The following is a 20,288-nucleotide window of genomic DNA, read 5'->3' as shown; positions in this document are numbered from 1 at the left end:
GTCGGAGGCGACACAGTGCCGAGGAAGAGGGCCCGCCCCCGGCCTCCCGGGCCCTCCTCCAGGACGCCCGCCGGACGCCGCTGGCCCCGCCCCGCGCCCCCCCCCGCCGCCGCCGCCGCCGCGCGGGGACAGCGCGCGCCGTGGCTCGCGGGGCGGGCTCGGTGCCCAGCTCCGCGACCGAGAAAAAAACAAAAAGCAGCCACAGCCCGGGACCCCTCCCCGTCGCTCCTCCTCCTCGGGTCGGGACCCCCTCTTCCTCACCCTTCCCGGGCTGGGCCGAGTGGCCGCGCGCTTCCAGGTCCCTAGGAGGTGTGCAGACAGCCCAGGCTCCCAGGGAGGCCGGCAGGGGCCGAAGTCAACTCAGTTCTGGCCTCTTCCCGGTGCCCTCCGACCCACACCAAAAAAAAGTTCAGAGCCTCTGAGACGGAGAGCTGGCGCTCGACGGGGTGGGGACCGTGGGAACCGAGGGGCGTCGCGGGCGGGGGTCGCCACGTGCTGCCTCCCAGAGAGGAATTACACTCTTTGCTGGTGGCAGGTGAGGATAGTGAGGGCCCCTGTACCTAGTGAGCAGGCCAGAGAGAGGTGAGCCTGGGGACAGGGCACCACAGGGCAGAGGGGGGCAGGGGTGGGGAGGACCTGGCCTGTCACCAGTGGTCCTCCGCCTCCTCCCCACATTTGGGTGACCACTTGGATGGATGGTGACCACCTGCTGGGAGGTGAGCACAGGGGTCCACACAGATGTCCTTCCCATGGACCCCAAAGATGCTAAAGGCCCCTTCACCCTAAGAGCCTTTCATTTTCTTTCTTCCTCCTCCTCCCCCCCCCCCGCCTGCCCCTCCCCCTCTCCTCCCCCTCCCCCTCCTTCTCCTCCTCCAGAATTGTACCCAGGGGCTTTTTATTTTTTATTTTGAGACAGGGTCTTATGCTAAGCTGCTGAGGTTCTGTCACCCAGACTGGGACCTGAGCCTCAGGAGGGACTGGGATGACAGGATGCACCATCAGGCCCACCTGTTTTTGTTTTTAATAAATCTTATTGTTTAACATGCTTTTGTGGGATCCCTGTGAATAGTTAAAAGCAGGCTGGGATGTAGCTCCGTGGCAAAGCATTTGCTTAGATAGTAAATAGTTTCCCCCAGGCATGATGGCACGTGCCTGTAACCCCAGGCACTCAGGAGATTGAGGCAGGACTATTTCAAGTTCAAGGACAGTCTGGGCAATTTAGCAAGGCCCTGTCTCAAAATAAAAATGAAAAGGGCTTGGGCGGGGGTGCAGCTTACCTGTGAGGCGCTGGATTCAACCCTCAGCACCACATAAAGATAAGTAAAATAAAGGCAAGCTGTCCATCGGCAAATAGAGAATGAAAAAAAATCTAAGTATTTTTTAAAAAAAGAAAATGCCTGGGGATGTAGCTCAGTATAGAGTGCCCCTGGGTTCAATCCCCAGAACCACAAAAACAAGCAAGCAAACAAATGAACCCGGTCTTCCCTGGGTTCCCTTCCTTCCTTTCTTCTTTTGCTTTGTGATGCGGAGGAGGCAGGAGAAGGTGCCTCTGTTCCCACAAATCAGTACGATTCCGCAGCCTGTGATTTGGTCTGTGTTCTCGCTGTCTGTCCTTTGTCCCTGCATCCCCAGCCACCCAGGGCTTCTTCTTCATTCCAGTGGTGGGGTCCCCTGCGGGCGGCAGGGCAGGGGACGCTCCTCCTTCCTGACAAAGGAGCTGAGGGTTCAGGTCAGGAGAGCTCACCTGTCAGTCACCCCTCAGGAGGCCTCTGGGAGTTTCATGGTGCCCAGCGCTTGCTTCGTGCCCTGGGCATGAGGAGAGGCAGGAAGCTTACTCACCCACCTAACCAAGTGGGCTGAATGCCAAGAGGGTGGGGGCGGGCCCCTGGGGGTCAGTGGAGCCCATCTATACCCCGTGATCTGGCCTCTGAACAGGACAGCCTTGCCAGGAGAGGCAGCAGCCCAGGCGAGAAGCTCAAGGAGGAGGAGCAGCCACCACTGAAGGCTTGCCGTGGGCATGCGCACAAAGGCCCGCGCCACTTCACTGTCAATGAAGGGATGGTCCTGGAGAGGAGACCCCAGGAGGCCCAGTCCTGTTCCTTCACCACCTGCGAGAGACTGACCCATGGGATTCCCATGGCGGGCAGAAATTCCTGGCTCACTCTGGTCCCTGGGAAGCATCATCTGAGTCACGAGGAACAGAAGAAAGTGCCCCAGCCGGAGGTCAGCTGCCTCCCTTGCAGGGTGGCTGGGTGTGCCGGTCAGTGTCAGGCGTCAGGGACGCTCGAGGCTGGGCAGACCCTCAGCACACAGCAGGCCCTTCACGCCTGCCTTGGAGTCATGCCTGTTGGCACAGCCTTTCTGGCCTTGGCAGCAGCTCTGCCCTACAAGCCCACTGCCCACTGCCCCGATGCAGGGCCCAGCTGTCCACAGGGTGGCTGCCAGCTCTCCTCTCCTGCATTGAACCCCTCGTCCAGCCAGCACCCAGAGGCAACAGCTGCGATGGAGGTGAGGTTGTGGCCGACACGAGGGTGGGGCCCAGGGGCAGCTCACCTGTGGCAGCAGGGGCGGCCGGTCTGGGCCCCCTTTACATGGCTGCCTCCTGGGCCGTTCCTGCTCTGCTTCCCACCCCCTCCTCCTAGGCACTCTAGCAGGATCCCAGCCCCACCCAGAAGTGCCAGCCTCCCTCACCTGGGGGCACGAGTCAAAGGTGCTGCTCTGAGCACTGCACTGCCTACAGCCTGGCACTTGAACCACCCAACATCCGGGATGCCAGGAAGGAGAAGTTGGCAGGCCGCCTGTGGAGCAGCGTCTGCCGCCTGGGGAGGTGCCCGCCCTTTCCAACCAGGCTGCAGGTGACGGGTGGGACATCGCCACCCTAGGGCCTGACCCTCTGTCCTGCAAGGTGAAGTCAGCCTGCAGCTGTGACACTGGCTCTGGTGGGGTGGGAGAGGGTCATATAGTCATGACTGGGAGGTTTTTAAACCCCCTCCCCAGTGAGTCTCCTCCTTACAAAATGCCTAACCAGCTAGGAGGCTTAGCTATGACTGCCGCCTCCTCCACGGAGCCTGCCAGAGTACCCACTCCATTACTCAGTCTGGGCTTCCAGTCTACTTGCAATGTGTACCATAAAATTTCACTTCTAGTTTTATTCTTGTGTAGTATGTATTTCAGTTGCCAGACTTAACAAATGAAAATACAAAGTACTCAGTTAAATTTGAATTTCAGCTGGGTTCAGTGGCACACACCAGTAATCCCTGCAATTTAGGAGGCTGTGGCAGGAGGATTGCAAGTTCGAGGCCAGCCTCAGCAACTTAGCAAGACCCTGTCTCAAAATAAAAAATAAGGGCTGAGGCTGGGGCTCAGTGGCAGAGCGCTTGCGTCCCATGTGTGAAGCACTGGGTTTGAGTCTCAGCACCACATATAAATAAATAAAATAAAGGTCCATGACAGCTAAAAAATATTTTTAAAAATAAAAAGGGCTCTGGGGATGTCATTCAGTGGTAGAGCATCCCCGGGTTCCATCCCCAGTACCCCCCAAAAACAAACAAAAAAGATGGTCTGTCACACCAAATGGTCCTGATTTGTCCTCTCCACAGCCCTGCCTTGCCCACAGGAAGAGGGCTTCTTTGGGACAAGAACTACCTTAGAAGACTCTGGACTCTAGAACCTTCTGCCCAATGCTCTGAACATCCTTAGGGATTAGTCCTGATCTCAGGGCTGGTTTATCCTTGCCACCTACAAAAGTTCTCACCTCATCCTTTCTTAGGACCCCTGGGATGATTCCATTCTCTTCTCAGATGAAGCAATCGAGGTCCAGAGGTTGAGCTCCTCCTGGACTCCACAGCCGGAGGCGTGGGAACCAAATCTCCACCTGTTGGGCTCCAGGCCCTGGTGTCCCTGCCTCTGGGCTGCCGCTTCTCGTCGGTCTCCTTCTCCTCCTCCTCCTCCTCCTTCCCCCAGGGGCACTAGACCACCGAGCCACATCCCCAACGCTTTTTTTTTTTTTTTAACTTTTTATTTTGAGACAGGGTCTTGCTAAGATACTGAGGCTGGCCTTGAACTAGCAATCCTCCTGCCTCAGCCTCCTGAGCTGAGGATTACAGATGTGGCTGGTCTTCCTCAGGTGTGGGTCAGAGAGTGGATGGGGGTCCTGGTCCCACCCCAGGAAGGTAGGCAACAGGTCCTGGCTCCCACTGCCCTGGCTCCCAAGGACGCCTGAGTGAGGATCTAGCTGGAGGAAGGCAGGGTTTGCAGCCCGTCAGAGAGACATCTGAAATGGCCCAGGGCAACTGCTTCAGCCTCCAAGAGCGTCGTGTCCACCTCTGCAGCTGGGCACCGGGCTGCAGTGCTGGTGGCTGTGAGGATCTACTGCTGGAACTTGAGAAAAGTGCCCGTCAGCCGGAGGTCAGGCCTGGTCACCTGCACCCCCAGCTCTCCCTCACCTGCCCTGGAGGCCCCCAGCCAGGGGTGGGTCTGCCCTGTGGCCAGGTCCCGTGGGACTAAGGATGGCCTCGGGGAGGCAGCCTGTCTCCTGTCCCCACTGTCTTGCTCTGGCCCTCTCTGCCCACCCAGCGGATCTCCGTTCATCTGCACCCACATGCCCCCCAGCCCCACGCTCTGCTCTCATGTGCCCTCAGCTCTGAGTACATCTGCCGCAGGCGCTGGGCCCCTGGCTTTTGGGTCTCCACCACCTTCTGGTCCACCTGGATGACCCGCTGGCCAAGAGGAAGTAGTGATAGGCTGGGGTGCTTGGGGGTGGCACATGATGAGAACTCTGCGCCTTTGGGAAAAAACCTGCAGGACTTGGAGCAGTGGAGATCTCGGGCTGATACCTGGGAGGTGACGGGTTGAGGAGAGAAAGAAAGCAGATTAATCAGCACCGTAAGAAAGTCCTGGCCTGGCACTCCTTCCCAAAGCCGAGGGGTCACCCCCCCCCCCCCCCCCCCCCCCCGGCTCAGCGACTCCACTTGCGCACGCTCCAGCAGCTCTGAGACGCCCTAGCAGACGCGAGTCCACACTCGCCTGAGCTGCACCCTCCGGCTGAAGCAGGAGGCGGCCCACATGTGTGTCAGCAGTTGAGTGGGTCAACAGAACGTGGTGGTCCGTGTAGAAGAACATTGTTGTCTAAAAAGCAATGCAGGCTGGGGTGTAGCTCAGCAGGAAAGCACGTGCTCAGCAGATAGGAGGCCCTGGGTCCAGTCCCCAGGGCGACCAGGACAGAGCAGCAGTCCGTCCACAGGTTGAGACTGAAGTGGAGAGCCCACAGCCACCTCCCGGTGAGCTCCCGTGCAGGCTCCAACCAAGATGACCTCATCTGTGCCTCTTTCAAAGCTTCAGATTTTTTTTTAGGTGGCATAGGTAGGTACCAGGGATTGAACCCAGGGGTGCTTAACCACTGAGCCACACCCCCAGCCCTTTATATATTTTATTTCGAGACAGGGTCTCACCGGGTTGTCTAGGGCCTTGTTAAATCGCTGAGGCTGGCCTTGAACTTGCTATCCTCCTACCTCAGCCTCCCAAGTGGCTGGGATCACAGGTGGGTGCCACATGCCCAGCTGAGAATCCCCTATTTTGAAGGGGTGGGGGTGCTTTGCTCTTCCAAACAGCCTTTCACGCAAAATCTTATTTACAGAATGTAGATCTATGGCTGGAGCGGAAGTCACTCTCTGGGGCACTGATTTACAGATCTCTACTGATACCTCTGTCATTGCAAACTCTGGGGCCAACAGACCTTCTCGGTCCACAGATGGCCCTGGGCCTGAGGCTGCCTCAGGTGGGGAAATGGGGGTCCAGGGCGAAGTGTGGCTTTGTGAAGGGAAATGATCTTGACTTAAAAGAAAGAAAGTGAAAAGAAAAACTGCCCCTCTGATTTCCATTGTGATGCCATCAATAGCAGCCTGATTTGCATATGGCCTCAGAGAAGTCCGTTAATAACTGGTTTCCAGGGGCTCTCACTTGTTTTAGCCCAGGGGTACTTTACCTCTGAGTCACATCCCCAGCCCTTTTTACTCTTTATTTTGAGCCAGAGCCTCACCGAAATGATGCTGAGGCGACTTTGAACTTGCCATCCTCCTGCCTCAGCCTCCGGAGGTGCCGGGACTCCAGCTGTGCGCCTGTGGCTGGGCCTGGTGGGCCTCACTCTTTAGTCTACAGGATGAGTGTGCTCTGTTCCTGTGGCTACTCCATTTATGGATCTCACCCACCAGTAAAGGGTGGTCTCTCATTTAAAGTCCAACTTCTGTGTCAGGATATTCAAAAGGTGAAATGAAACACTTTCAATTTAATAAAGTGACATCAAGGTGACTCTGGGGACTGGAGGCTAAACCAAATGGAGATTAAAGGAGGAAACGGCGGGGGCTGGGGTACAGCTCGGGGTAGAGCATGTGCTCAGCACACACAAGCCCTGGGTTTGATCTCCAGCAACAGAAAAAAGAAAAGAAAGAGAAAACCGGAAGTTGTCGGCGGCCTGGTGCCAGCCTGGCTCGAGGCCCCCGGGGCGACCCCACCTCCCAGTGGACTTGCCTCCAGGATAATTGGAAGTTTGGAAATTGGAGTCTCATCCCCAGGGACTGCAATCCCTTACACCTGAGGCCCTGGGGGCTGGTTTAGAGCAAGAAGACCACCTGTCCAGTATAAAATTATGGCCTCCCAAAAGGTCACATTCCACGCCAGGTGCAGGGGTGCACGCCTGTAATCCCAGCGACTCGGGAGGCTGAGGTAGGAGGATCACAAGTTCAAAGCCAGCCTCAGCAACTTAGCAAGGTGCTGAGCAACCGTGTGAGATCCTGTCTCAAAATAAAAAAGTAAAAAGGGCTGGGGAGTGACTCAGTGGTTAAGTGTTCCTGGGTTCGGTCCCCAGTGTCAAAAATAAATAGATAGATAGATAGATAGATAGATAGACAGATAGATAGATAGAGTTAGGTGATGTTTGAGCGCTTCTGAATGGTCCCTTATTTGAAAATGAAGTCTTTGCAGATGCGATCAAGTTAAGTGATTTACTTCTCAGTAAACTATGCTGGATTAGGGTGGAGCCTAACAGAAGAGGACAGGAGACCCGGGTGGACATCTAGTAGAAGTCAAGAGAGAGTAAGGGACAGGCTTGCCCTGGAGCCTCCGGAAGGAGACGGCCTGCCTGCAGCTAGACTCTGGACTGGCCTCCAACACTGCAAGAGAACACGTGCCTCATCTCAGCCTGCTGCTAAGGTAGCCACAGGGCACTTACACCACCCACCCACAGAACGGTTCTGTAAAATCTTAGACCCCCACGTGAGGATCCTAACTGGCTTCAGAGCTACCTGGAGGCCACCCATCAAGGGTCCTTTGCTGTTGCTCCAGCGACTTAAACTCTGTTTATTGGGACTGAACCTAGGGGTGCTCTACCACCGGGCCACATCCCCAGCCTATTTTATTTTTTGTTTTGAGATGGGGCCTCTCTAAGTTGCCGAGGCTGGCCTCAAACTTGTGATCTCCTGCCTCAGCCTCCCAAATCGCTGGTGGTGAGTGCCACTGTGCCCAGCAAACTGTAGTTTAAATCTGTCTTCAGTCAGACACTCCTCCCTGGAAATGAGGACGTGGCTGTGATGTTTGCATCAGCCCGAGTGACCTCATCCCCTGCCCACTCTTCTAGTTCCCGCTGTGAGCCGCCTCTCACCACCCAGTCCTGAGGAGCTCCTCCTCGGCACCCTGGCACCTTGGCCAGCCTCCTGTGGTCTGTATCTTATGGGAACCAGGTCCCTCCTGCCCGGGCACCATCTTGGTGGTGCCATGTCCCCCGGAACCTCATGGACTGGGCTGGAGGTCGGCATCCTTGTGATATTTCTGGGCCATCTTCCCTGCCCCATCCCGAAGCGACCATCTCTCCCACTCCTTGAAGGCTGGCCGTCACTCCCGCTTCTCCCGGGTGCCCAGGCTCCCGGGTTCCTAATGCCCAGGCCTCCTACCCGCCTTCCGTTCCCGCTGACGGGTCTCCTCCAGCTGCACTTGATGGAGCCAACCCTCGCCGCGGCCCACACCAAACCCTGGGGTCATCTTCAGGGGCCTGTCCCACCCCAGCACACGCTACCGGCTTCCAGAACGAGAGTCCGGAGGGCAAGAGCATCGGGCCCCAGGGTCTCTCAAATTGGAACACGTGCAGAATGTGCCTATTACTGTCCAGTGTTCCCCCGGCCCGAATGGAAACCGTGCCTGTCCCCCAACTGGGGCTCAGCTTCCGTGTGTGTGTGTGTGTGTGTGTGTGTGTGAGAGAGAGACTAGGGATGGAACTCAAGGGAGCTTCACCCAGAACGACACCCCCGCCTTTTTCTTTTTCTTATTTTTAAATTTTGAGACAGGGTCTCACTAAATTGCTGAGACTGTGATCCTCTGGCCTCAGCCTCCCAAGTCGCTGGATTCCAGGTGTGGGCCACCAGCCACGAGAATTTGCTGAATGAATGAATGAGATCAGTCTCTTAGTTATCAGGACTTGGTCACCAAAACTCTGAGCAGCAGCCAGGGACTGAGGTTGTTTTGGAGGCAGGACTGCCCCGTCCAGGTACTTTCCTGAGACCCAGACACCAGGTCTTTTTTTAGCGGCAACAAAGTGTTTGTTTTTACAGCAAATGAGGAAATGATAACTCAGTCCGCACCTCTTTCAAGTGAGACCCGCGTCATCACTGCCCGGTACCCGCCCAGGAAGTGGAACACAGGGGGATGCCCAGCGGCCCAGGTGACATGGACAAAGAGGAGACCAAGCCACATCACCACCAGCGCTGTGACCTGGTTGGTGGCTGCAGTAGGGAACTGAGAGATCGGTGGGGTGGGTAGGGCCTTCCTGAGCACTAAAGCCAGACCAGGGCCACACATCCCGGGGTTGAGGGACACAGATGGCTGTGGGAGCAGATGAGATGGGGATCAGGACCCACTAGCCCTGCAGCCCGGCATCTCACCTGAGCTTGGATCTGGGGCTGCCAGACAAGCGGTGGTTTTATCTTTTGTTTTTGTGTGTGTGTGTGTGCTGTGGATTGAACTCAGGGCCACTTAACCACTGAGCCACATCCCAGCCATTTTTGATATTTTATTTAGAGACAGGGTCTCTCTGAGTTGCTTAGGGCCTCGCTAAGTTGCTGAGGCTGGCCTTGAACTTGCGATCCTCCTGCCTCGGCCTCCTGAGCTGCTGGGATCACAGGTGTGCGCCATGACTTCCTGCTCAGCCCACGGTCTTCTGACCAGGCTCAGGGACTTGGGCAGGAAATACTCACTCCGGCTGCTTCTTCAAGGACCATGTCCCTACGGTCAGGTAACCATTTGTCTCCACTGTTCTCCTGCTGTGCCTGCCTGGTCAACCACTGGCTGCCCCAGGGGGTAACGGATCTGTCCAGGAATGGACACTTACACTTGGCCCAAGTGTCCATTGACCCAGGCCAATTACTGCCCCTGTCCCTGGCTCCCCCTCTTGCCATTCTCAGGGGGTGCTGCTGAGGCCTGGTGACTTCGGGAGCTGGTCTGAGGGGTGGCCCTCCTGTCCAGGGAGCAGTGGGAAGGGCGACGGGGAGAGTCAGTGCAGGTGTCCCCAGACCAGCTGGGCTGGCCCTTGGTGGCGCCCTGTCTCCCCAGCCACCTTGAGTCAGCTCTGTGGCCTGCCACTCATGGTCCTGAGGATGCACCTGTGCCTGCCCACCCCTCAGCTACCTGCCTGTCATTTCTCCAAGGGGACAAGGGTGTTCTTTCTTAGTTCCCAGCAAAATCCCCTTCTCGAGTCTGTTCTCGCTCCTGCTGGGGGTGGGTTGGGGGAGGACGTGAGGCCTGCAGGGGGACCCAGAAGCGGTCTCTTGGGGAGGCCCGTCTGCTGCCTACAGGCCCAGGAAGCAGTGCTTCCCCCGTCGTCTCTGGGGAATGGATTCAGCTCCCGCGTCCCTGAGGAGTTGCCTCATCTTCTCTGGATCTGGGAGTCCAGGTCAGAGGAGGGCCACGGGCAACTCCAGGGACATCTTCCCTAGGCCTTGGTGGACCCAGGACTTTCCCGTCCCACCCCAGGCCTCTGGGGATCACCTGTGTACCCTTCTGTTGTGGGTCATTTCCTGGGAGATGCCCCTCTGTCCACTGGCTGAGCTCTCTCCATCTGGCAGAGGGGAAAGGGCTGGTCACCTGCAGGTCACTTCTTGAGGGGAGTTTGGGGCGACCCCAGAGCCCTCCAGTTCCCCACCACACAGTGGCATTCTGTGACTTTGCCCGCCCAGGGCCAGTCTCCCCACAGCAGAAGGCCGTACCACCGCCTCCGGTCTCTCTCACATCCTGTTCCGGGAAGGGCCCCAGCAGGCTGCCTGGCCTGAGGGACGAGGAGGCCACAGAGACGGGAGAGCCCTCAGTGCTGGCGGGACAGTCCAGGAACGGCCAAGGTGGAAGGCGCTGGGACTCCTGCCCGTCCCCTGCAGTGGACTGTGCACCTGAGGAGACCTGGGCTGGCTTACTGCCGTATCCCCAGGGGGTCTCTCCCTCGTGGGCTACTGGCAGAGTGGGGTCCTCCTTTCACAACCCGTTGGCTCCCCGTCCTCTACAGAAAGTCACTCCGGCCCTGTGGACCCCACTCCCCAGCCCCCTGCAGGGCTCCAACACCAGGCTTTGCTCTGACCTCCTCATCTCCGCCAACCTCCCTTTTCCGAGGCTCCACTGTCACCTCCTTCATGAACCCTCCTGCTGGAAGTGGCCCATCCCCGGTTGTCCCCTCATTGTCTTCCTGATTACAAGGGGTCCTGGGTCCCATTCCCACTGTTCCCCTTGGGCTCCTTCAGGCCACTCTGCAAAAGGAGCCCTGAGGCCCTTCTAGCTACAGTCCATCAGGACTTGCTCACTTAATCCCTCCGGCCACTCAGAGGAGTGGGACCTCCTCCCCATGTCTTGGATGAGAAGCTGAGGCCCGAGATTGGCTGCATTCCTCGAGGTCTCTACGCCTGTCCCCAGTGGTTGGCCCGGTCCACTTGGGTGGAAGGGAGGAGGAGGTGCTGAGGACAGGCCTTTTCCGTCCTTACAGAGGTCCTCACACTTTAGCATCCCTCTCAAGGGCTCATTAAAACACTCGCTGGGGCTGGGGCCGGGGCTGGGGCTGAGCGGTAGAACGTTCACCTAGCACGTGTGAGGCCCTGGGTTCGATCCTCACCTCTTGCTCTACCACTGGACCTGAGTTTGACTCCAGCACTGCCCAAACAAGACAACAACAGAAACAAACAAAAAAACATTACTGATGTTTAGAGTTCCCGGTGCAGGAGGCCTGGGCCTAGAGTTTGCATTTCTAACCTGTTTCCAGATGTTGCTGCTAGGGTCCAGGGATCTGCTAATTAACATATGCCACCTTCACCTGGGCCAGGCTCGTGGCCCTCTGCAGACTGAACACAGTTTGTCGGTTTTCCTCCGGGTCTCATAGGCAGCTCCTAGACCAGGACCTAGCACTTAGCACCTAATCTGTGTTTCCTCCTGGACTGCTGGGTCAGTGGTCAGCAGGGGCAGAGGTCCATGGGTGAGAAGCTCGGGAGAGGGGACTGTGGCCTGGAGAATCGCTCAGGGAGGCCTCTGGCAGCAGGAGGAGCTGAACTGGCCAAGTCTTCACGATCACATGAGAAGCCCCCAGCCCCAGGCCTCGGGCCAGAGCTGCCTGGATGGTGTCCAGGCAGAAATGCAGGGAGACACTGGAGGATTTTCAGCCATGTCCTGGGCTCCTTCTGGCCTTCCCTTCTCAGTTCTCCATCCCAGCTGCAGGTGAGAGACCCCTGGATGATTTTAAAAGTCTGGAGGGGCCGAAGGGGTGGCTTAGTGGTACAGTCTATGCTTAGCTCCTGGGAGGCCCTGGATTTGATCCTCAGTACCTAAATAAATGAATTAAAGTCCTAATGCCCCTGGCTGTGCCTGGACCAACACCTCAGAGTGGCTGGGAGGGGCCAGCTCCTGACGGCTCCTCAGGGTCGTGTTCTCGGAGGCTGGGAACTGTGGGTTCAGTAGCCCTGCCTTTGGGGCTGTGATGGTCAGGCCACCTCCTGCAGCCCACACTCACAGCACATGGCTCCCACTCACCTCACAGGGCTCAGGGTCAGCTCAGTGAGCAGGCTGGGAGGACAAGGTTGTGTAGAAGGCTTGGTTCTGGCTTCCTGAGGTGCCCTTGTTGACACAGGTTTGAGAGGATGGGACAGTGAGGAGCCTTCAAGGGAGGGGCTGACAACACCCTCTCATTGCAGTGAGCCCTTGTGGTTAGGGTTGGAATGGCCTCTCATATGGGTACAGTGTGGCCTTGCAGCCCATGCCTCTGGGTTCATTCACATCCCAGCTCTGCCCCTTGTTGACGATGGCCAGGACCTTTGTGGGCTCCCTACATGTGGAGGGCCAAGTGGGTGGCATGCAGGAGGCACAGCCTAGGGAGAGGGTTCCAAACTATGGCAGTACACCGTTGGGTAAGCAACTTCTGAGCACTCCCAGTTGATATATTTTGAAAGTTACGGTTCCGCCGTCACATACTAATATACGTGTGTATTATAAAACTTCAACAGCAACAAAAAAGAAAACTCGAAGGGATAAGATAAAAATATAGATGATAGAAATTTCGGTATGTCTTCCTGCTGGCCCTCTCTGGGGAGTCCTGCTGGAGGCCCGGGAGCAGGCAGGGGCAGTGGTCGCCAGGGCTCTGGAGCATGGGCTAAGAGGGCCTGGGGAGGAAGTGGGTCCAGGCAGGGCATGGGGTCTGCACTACAGAGCCCCGCCGCTGGGGTAGCGGAATCTGGAGGAGGGGCCCGGACACCCGGGGCTCAGCCCGGTGGGAACAACCCGGGAAGGGCCCGGTCGGGGGGCCCTGGGGCCCGGGGAGCCTGGGCCAGGGAAACCGGGGCAGAAGGACCGTGGGCGCGAAGCTCGGGAGAGAGGGGACTCGGGCCCGGGAGAATCGCTGGGGGCCGGCTCTGGCAGCAGCCGCGACAGGTCCTCCACCAGGTGCCACTTCTCCCGGCCTTGCTGCGGGGAGAGCGAGAGGCGGATGGCGGTCCGAAGCCAAAGGCCACGCCCACCAGTTCCCATCCGCAGCTCTGCCCCGCCCATCCTAGGTTACTCTCCAATGCCCGCCCCCGACGTGTCTGAGGCCCCGCCCACAGGCCCCTCCTCCAACGCGACCAGAGGCCCCGCCCCAAGACCGCTTCCGACGTGACCAGAGGCCCCGCCCTAGACCACGCCCAAGACTCGCCTCCTAGTGGCCAGGGGCCACGCCCCCCTCCCAGGCTGCAGGGTGGAGGAGCTTCAAGTCCTGCTCCAGTGGAACCGGTTGCTCCCTCCGCTTACCTGTCTTTACCCCCGGCCAAGGTCACCCTCTCACCAGGATAAAACCCCCGACAACCTCGGGTCCGTCCCAGGCCTCAGGCCCCACACCCCTGCGAGGGTGTCCTCTGAAGTCCATGTCCCCTCCCCAGCCCAGCGGACACTCACCCACACCAGCTGCTTCCGGAGCTCATGGATGGTTTTCGCGTTGGCGCGGGACTGGGACACGCACACCGTCAGGACCAGGCTTGGGGAGGACAGGGATGCCAGGTCAGCCACCTTCCCACCACAGGGGCCTCTTTCCTCAAGGGGAGACAGCATCTCTCGCCCCCTCCCGGAGGGGTTCTGCAGTCCCCTGACACAGGAAGCCGGGCCCAGAGGCTCCTGCTTTACAGGGAGGCACGTGAGGACTCCCAGGCCACCTCTCTTGGGGAACTTGCTGCCCCGGGCAAATCATGTCTGGTTTCTGGATCCCAGGAGACTGGCCAGGGGCTGCCAGTCCTACTCCACCCCCATGGAAAGGGCACCCTCCCAGGGGTCCTCCACCCTGAGGCACCTGAGCAGGATGAGGAGGGGGAAGCTGAAGGCATGGGAACTTAGGTAGTTGAGGGCACGCCGGCCAGGCAGCGGGAGCTGCAGGGCCACCAGCTCAGGGACCACCTGCCAGGGGGCTGAGTAGTTGGTGAAGAGTCCACAGTCCCAGGAGGAGTGGGTGCTGGAGAAGGAGAGGTGAAGAGACAGTTGTCAGGGCCCCAGGGAGGAGCTGCCTCTGCCGGCCTCCCAGCCCTCCTCTCACCTGCTGACCACGTAGCCCAGGGGCACTGCGGCCAGGAGCAGGCCCAGCAGCAGCACCAGCTGGAAGAAGAAGGTGGAGCTGGAGGCACGGAAGAGCCGTGGGGAAGGCCTGGAGTTCCTCAGGAGAGTGTACTGGGGGTGAGCAAGGGTGAGCAGGAATGGTCAGGGCAGCGGCCCCCAGTCTGAGGCCCAGGAAGTGAGGAAGGGCCGAAGGCCACAGCCCAGCTCTCCTGCTCCCACCCAACTGGGAGCCCTCACCTTCTTGATGTAGAAGGTGAGGAACAGGAAGATGCTGTTGAGCAGGGGGAGCAGGGGGCAGAAGAAGAGGCCCACCCAGGTGACCGTCTGCCCTGCCAGGATGTCCAGCACATTCTTGGGCACCAGAAACTCCTCTCGGTCCAGCCAAGTCCAGAACCAGCCTGAGAATCGCTCTACCAGCAGCCTGGCAGGGGGTGTCCAGGTGCCCACCAGGCAAGAGGGGTGTGTGGGCCACATCAGTCATGGCCAGGGACCATTCCACCCTCACCCACATGGAAATGCCTGGCTGACCTTGGCTGTGTCCACTGGCCATCCCCAACCATGCCCATGGTAGCCCCCGGGCATCCTCCCTGGGGGCCCCCCATGGCTCACCTCCGAGGCAGGCTGACCAGGAAGGCGAAGGCAACGGTGAGGAGGAAGTTGAAGATGATCAGCTTGTACAGCTCCTCGCCCACTGCGTTCTCCCAGCACTGGGTGCAGAGGAGGGGGCGGTCAGCACCCACCACCACCAGGCTTCCCTGCCCCACCCACTCATTGAGGGGTACAGGAGCCTTTCCTCCAGTCTGGCACAACCTCGGGTTAGATTGGAGCTGGGTCCCCCAGCCAGGGGGGCTGCATGGCCTGAGCGTGTGTGGAACAGGAGCACCCCCTGGGTATGGGCAGCGGTGTGGCCGCTCTGCTCCCAGCTTCTCACAGAGGTGAGACCTCGGGGGGACCCTTGTCTCCAGGGCTCTGTCTGGTTTTGGAGGGGAGCCTTGCTGAGAAGAATGGGAGGGGCAGGCCCCAGGCTGCCGGCTACCTGGTAGTCACAGGCGTTGTAGCCGTAGGCCTCGCAGCTGGTTCTGTTTCCGCCGATGCACAGGATGCTCTGGCCCAGGGAGAAGGAGAACATGCCCAGGCTGGCCAGTTTCAGCACCACACACCTGTGGGCAGGCAGGCACTGGGTCAGGGGCTGGGCCCCGGATGGAGTCCATGAGACACCTTGCCCCCTCTAACTCCAGGGCCCAGCCTCCTTCCAGCTGCTCCGTCCACAGCAGTGTTTCCCAAAGGGTGTTCCCAGAATCCTAGTCCCCAGATCATTCATGGGGAAGAGGTCTGGGAAACAACAGAATCCGCTACCCCACTCCACCTCTCAGCTTAGCAACTCATGTGGGACAAGCCTGCAGGACACAAACCTTGGGCCTCTCAGTACAGGAGAGACTGTCCTTATTTATTATTTATTTTGCAGTACTGAGGCTCAAACCCAGGGATTCGCACATGCGAAGCACAGGCCCTGCCACCCAGCTGCACGGTGGCCCCAAGGTCTTCCTTTTCTCTGCTTCTCTGCTGCTTACTGACATCCTAGCCCGCTGACCTGGTCTCACATATCATAAGCACATGCAGCACGTGCTTACTAAATAATGCCTCACTGGACCCTGTAGGTCTGATGGCCTAAAACCATTGCATGCATGTTATTTTTGGGAGGTGGAAATTTGCAGTACCCATATGTGGCCAGAAGGGCGGGGAACTGTGGTTCTTCCGTTGAGGGAGGTTGGGAGGCAGGAGTGGGCGGGAGCTTATTTTTTAAATCTTTTATCCTTTTAAACATTTTGAATTTTTTAACGTGTAAAGTTTTTCTTTTCTTTTTTTTTTTTTGGCGATGCTAGGGATTGAACTCAGGGTGTCACGCATGCTAGGCAAACGCTTTACCACTGAGCTGCATCTCCAGCTCCCATGCGTACATTTCTAACCTACTACAAAAATAAAGTTTCAAGGCCAACCACAGTTGATGTGAGGAAAGCAGAGGGAAAAGCAGGTCCCAGAGGGTCGAGTAGCAGGAGGAAGGAGAAGCTGCTCCTGATGGAGCTCAGGAGCTCAGGAGCCTGTCCAGGAGGAGTCCTTGGGAGGAGTTTGGAGCAGAGACAGGACCAAGTGCTGAGCTAGGAAAGAGCATGGGCTGCAGGAGGGCTTGCATTTGAACCTGTACCCAAAGGCAACTTGAGGTCAGGCCTGGCTGGGCACTTCACCCTGGGAGGCTGTTTCCTTGTCCACCCAACGGGGATGAGGGTGGTAGGGACTTCTCACGCTGAGTGCTGGTGTCAAGTTAGGGGTATAAAGCCTCAGGGAGCTGTGTGCCTGTGCTGTGTTTTTCTAAGTGGGCAAAGCCTGTTGCAATGTCTCCCGGACAAAAAAGCCCCTGTCCCTCTAAATGGCTGGTGGTTGGTCCAGAATGGAGGCTTCCTTTGGGGCTGAGGAAGCCCACCTGCCTGTCCTCTGGTGCAGTGGTTAACACAGGGAGCCTCCCGGTCTGGGACCCTCCAGGTGACAGATGACAGCCAGGACAGCAGGAGACAGACTCGTCCCACAGGCCCCCGAGGGTGTGCTCACCAGATGAGGGTGAGGTTGACCTCGGTGCTGGGTGGGTAGTTCTCCAGTTGGACCAGGAACACAAACAGCAGAGGACCCAGGAAGTTGACCAGGGCGATGACCCCTGGGGGGAGATATTGTAGCACCACGAACAGGTCCTCCTATGGGGTGTAGCAGGTCAGGGAGCCTGCAGAGCAGGACTCCGTCCACTCCCCGGCCCCTCTGGCTCCTTAGACATGACATGGGTACAGGCAGGATCCAGAGCTCTGTCAACAGGACACCCACAGGCCAGACCACAAGGTCATGGCCGCTTTGACTTCTTTGGGCCTCAGTTCCCAATCTGCACAGTGGGATTCCTGTCCCCTCCCTCAGTCCTGGCAGAATGAAAGGAAGGCAATGAGGTACCTCCTTCTTGTCCTGCGAGTACTTGGTGGCCCAGAAGATGGCACTGATGGCCCCAACCACCAGGAGCCCGATGAGGACGTTGACCCACAGGAAGGTGAGCAGGTGGCAGGCCCTCTGGGTGGGGGACCGCTGCTGCGCCAGTTGGAGGCGCCGGCCCTCTTCCAGCTCTGCCTGTGAAACACACACTCGCTCACACATGCCCTCACGCACACACGATTCATTCGCACACTGCTTCACACTCGGTTCCCTCTTGCACACACCTTGAATTCATTGCTGATTTCATGCTTCTTGATGGCGGCCGCTTCCTGGACCCGGATGCAGAAGTCCCAGGAGGAGAAGATCTTGGCACTGAGAGGCGCTCTGTAGTCCTGGCCCAGGAGAAGCCTCTGTGGCAGCCCCTTCACCATCCTGGGGGCACAGACTGCTGTAGGAGGGGCCTCCCCCTCGGCCTTAGCAGTGGCCCAGCTCTGGGCTGGGCGTGGGAGGCCTGTGTGTGGGGCTGGGGATATAGTGGCCCCTGCTCCTGAGGTCTGCAGCTGGGGAGGCATGAGTTTGGGCTGAGGAACCACCAGGAACCTTACTGGTAGGAAACGGGGGTCTATCTGCTATCTTGGGGGTCCCCACCACAGGAGTGGTGTCAGGGAAGATGGCCCTGGGAAGGGGCGTGGGTCTACTCACCGCCGCAGGGTCCCACAGAAGCAGAGGAGCAGGCAGGCCAGTGGGCTGAGGAGGTAGGCCAGGCGGATGCTGTATGCAGAGCGGCTCTCGGGCGCCGCCCGGTACCCGCCATAGAAGAGATAGGTGTTGGTGAAGGCCTGGGGACGAGGAAGGAGACCTGGAGCAGGTCCGTCCAGGCTCTGTACTGAGCCCTTCCTAGGGGGAACTCCCCACTCACAGTAACCCACCAGGTGAGAATGCTCCCACCTTGCAGAGGCTCAGAGGTGAGGCAACTTGCTCAGGGTCAGCTCTGGGGAACAGAGCCAGGATTCTGACCCAGGGGTCCACCCTGAGGGCCACTTGATGGCTTCCAGTCCCAAAGGCCTGGACTTTACGCTATGGGCTCTTGTTCCTTGAACCCCCACCCCAGCTGTGTTCCGAGGGCCACAGGTGTGTGTGGGTTTTGCTGCGCATGTAGCAGGCCCAGGGGAGGCCAGCCTCTCTCTGACCCCACTGTGGGCCCCACCAGCCTCTGTGGCAGACCTTTCTCTAGAAACCAAGAGTCTTTGGATGGGGCAGGAGCCTCCCAGGACCCCTGGACCATGGCCAGGGTGACCCCACTTACCCTGCCAGTTAAAACATTCCAAAGTTGATTGTGGAATATTGGAATGCCAATCTGGGGCTGGTGGCTGCCAGGGCACTGCAGGGCTGTTGAGGAGGGGGAGGGACCAATAGAGAGAAGTCTCCATGACAAGGGCAAGGGCAACAGTCTGCCCTCGTGAGTCTAGCCCCAACCCTGACACTGTGGATGTGTCTGAAGTGTGCCATGCAAAAGTCAAGGCAGGGTAGTCTAGGCTGGGCACAGGCAGCATGCCAGGGTGTGCCCAGAGGATCAGGGGGCGGCTGCAGTACTCACTCAAGTTCTGGGCGGGGCCTGGGTCCGGGGGGCGGAGCCAGGCCAGGGGCAGTAGCACCATGCTGGCAGTCAGCCCCATGGTCAGCACATTGAGCAGCAGTAGGAAACGGAGGAAGGTGAAGTAGGACTGGATCCCGGTGCCAAAGAGGCCTGTGGGGAGAAGAGCAGGGCGGGCGAGGGAGACACAGGTCCCCCGACTGGGATCCGACTGGGCCAGGACATGGGATTGGGGGTGCCCAGCTCGCTGACCTGCACGAGGCTTCCCCGCAGTACCTCCGGGGGCCACCAGAGGGTGCTGCCATTCATCGTGGTTTGCACCTGCCTTTGGGAGGCTGAGGGTGTGTGTGTGAGAGAGGATGGAGGGGCTGATCGTTACGGGTACCCCGGCAATGACCGGAGGGGTGGTGCCCGCTTCCTTTCGAAACTGGATATTGGGACCCCAGAGATAGAAGGTGGGAAGTAGGGGTCGTCGTGGGTCCTACCTCCGATCTCGTAGAGAGCCCCCTCCCAGAGCCCGAAGCCCTGAGCCAGCCGGTGCGCCGCCTCCCCCAGGCGTCGTCGTGCGATCTGCCACCTGCGCTGCCACCGCTGCCAGCACGAGCTCTTCACTCCATTCGGCTCCCGCAGATGCCTGGGATGGAGTGGCGATGGGGCGCCCCTGAGTCACCCGTCCTGCCCACCCCGCCAGGCAGAGGGCGCCATTGGGCTGCTGGGGTTTTCCACCCTCTAATCTGACTGGGCCACCTGGAGGCCCTCCGCTCCCACGGCCCGCCCGCCCGGCCACCCACCGGATGAAGCGCTTGTCCACGAGGGCATAGGGCAGCGTCCGCAGCGGCGCCCGGGAGGCGTAGAGCCGCTCCATCTCCTGCTCCCACAGCTCCTCGCCTGCAGGCGGGGGTTCTGCCTCCCCCGGGGCCTGCCCCGGCTGCCCCGACCACTGTCGCAGCATCCTGGCAGTCCCCCTGCTCCCAGGAAGAATGTGGGTGCCAGGTGGTGAGCCTTGGGGCCCAGGGATGCCCCGAGTGAAAAGAGAATCCTGCAGGGTCAGGATGTGAATTAAGTCCAGCTCCACCTCTCAAAGCGTCACATGGCATAGGGCCTCAGTCTCCCCATCTGTCAAATGGGGTGAAAGGTCAGAGAACATGCCTTCACAAGCCGGCTCTTCCCACTCCCTAGTCACCTGTGGCCACAGGCCTTGCAGGTCACCCTTTGCAAAACCACATTCTCGCCCCTCTTCATGTGCCCATTCCCCTCCAGGAAGACACCCTGTAGCAAGCCGGGACAGTTCTAGGATGCGGCCAACTGCAGCACCCCAGCTCTGGACGTCCTGGGACCCCGCTCTTGTCTTCCTTCTGGTAACCCAGCCTCCCAGGCCTGGGTTTGCTTAGGGCCCCTCACCCGACCCAGGAGAGGAGGCGTGGCTACAGCCCCAGCCGTGGGAAGGGGAGCAGGGGACCCCAAGGCCGCCTCTGCAGCGGTTATGACACCCCACCCCAGCCTTTCAGACTCAATATTCACCCCCACTTTCCTCCTCCACCAGGCTCCGCATCCAGCTCACCTGGGGACCACGGAGGCGCCCCCTCCTCTGGCTGCCGCCGCTACTCCAGGCAGCACTGGGAGGGCGGGCGGGGTCACATGACAGGAA

At 59.0% G+C, this 20,288-nt stretch overlaps 2 protein-coding genes across 5 annotated transcripts; one reads left to right on the top strand and one right to left on the bottom strand.

Annotated features, from left to right (window-relative positions):
- Positions 1–117: 117 nt before the first annotated feature.
- LOC308635974 (uncharacterized protein) lies at positions 118–3,861 on the top strand. 2 transcript variants are annotated; one of them, XM_081270929.1, is made up of 3 exons: positions 118–716; positions 1,936–2,905; positions 3,600–3,861. In XM_081270929.1, the coding sequence occupies exons 1-2, from the start codon at positions 696–698 to the stop codon at positions 2,857–2,859; spliced, it is 945 nt and encodes a 314-aa protein (XP_081127055.1). In that variant the 5' UTR covers positions 118–695; the 3' UTR covers positions 2,860–2,905; positions 3,600–3,861. The 2 variants fall into 2 exon arrangements, with proteins under 2 accessions (XP_081127055.1, XP_081127054.1); XM_081270928.1 differs by lacking the exon at positions 3,600–3,861 and having other exon boundaries at positions 1,936–3,240.
- Positions 3,862–12,484: 8,623 nt separating this feature from the next.
- TMC8 (transmembrane channel like 8) lies at positions 12,485–19,825 on the bottom strand. 3 transcript variants are annotated; one of them, XM_081271951.1, is made up of 15 exons: positions 19,432–19,825; positions 19,126–19,274; positions 18,644–18,793; positions 18,353–18,435; positions 17,749–17,885; positions 17,331–17,478; positions 17,071–17,241; positions 16,687–16,826; positions 15,119–15,242; positions 14,692–14,789; positions 14,320–14,503; positions 14,063–14,193; positions 13,823–13,981; positions 13,435–13,513; positions 12,485–12,969 (listed from the first exon to the last, which is right to left on the bottom strand). In XM_081271951.1, exons 1-15 carry the CDS (start codon positions 19,590–19,592, stop codon positions 12,709–12,711), a joined length of 2,175 nt encoding a protein of 724 aa, XP_081128077.1. In that variant the 5' UTR covers positions 19,593–19,825; the 3' UTR covers positions 12,485–12,708. The 3 variants fall into 3 exon arrangements, with proteins under 3 accessions (XP_081128077.1, XP_081128078.1, XP_081128079.1); XM_081271952.1 differs by having other exon boundaries at positions 14,063–14,121; XM_081271953.1 differs by lacking the exon at positions 13,823–13,981.
- Between the last annotated feature and the right edge of the window lie 463 nt (positions 19,826–20,288).

The sequence above is a fragment of the Spermophilus citellus genome, assembly GCF_964194105.1.
Source record: "Spermophilus citellus genome assembly, chromosome: 17".
NCBI classification, from domain to species: domain Eukaryota; kingdom Metazoa; phylum Chordata; class Mammalia; order Rodentia; family Sciuridae; genus Spermophilus; species Spermophilus citellus.
The sequence above is the reverse complement of the archived record's forward strand: the minus strand, read 5'-3'. Positions and strand labels throughout refer to the sequence as shown.

What these genes read in the sequence shown, in the direction of transcription:
- LOC308635974 (XM_081270929.1), top strand. Translation starts at nt 696, where the DNA reads ATGGTGACCACCTGCTGGGAG. An exon ending in TGGTGACCACCTGCTGGGAG is followed by an intron (nt 717 to 1,935) that starts GTGAGCACAGGG and finishes GCCTCTGAACAG; the next exon opens with GACAGCCTTGCCAGGAGAGG.
- TMC8 (XM_081271951.1), bottom strand. Translation starts at nt 19,592, where the DNA reads ATGCTGCGACAGTGGTCGGGGCAGCCGGGGCAGGCCCCGGGGGAGGCA. An exon ending in CTGGGCTACGTGGTCAGCAG is followed by an intron (nt 13,982 to 14,062) that starts GTGAGAGGAGGG and finishes CTCCTTCTCCAG; the next exon opens with CACCCACTCCTCCTGGGACT. An exon ending in TCCGGAAGCAGCTGGTGTGG is followed by an intron (nt 12,970 to 13,434) that starts GTGAGTGTCCGC and finishes CTCTCCCCGCAG; the next exon opens with CAAGGCCGGGAGAAGTGGCA.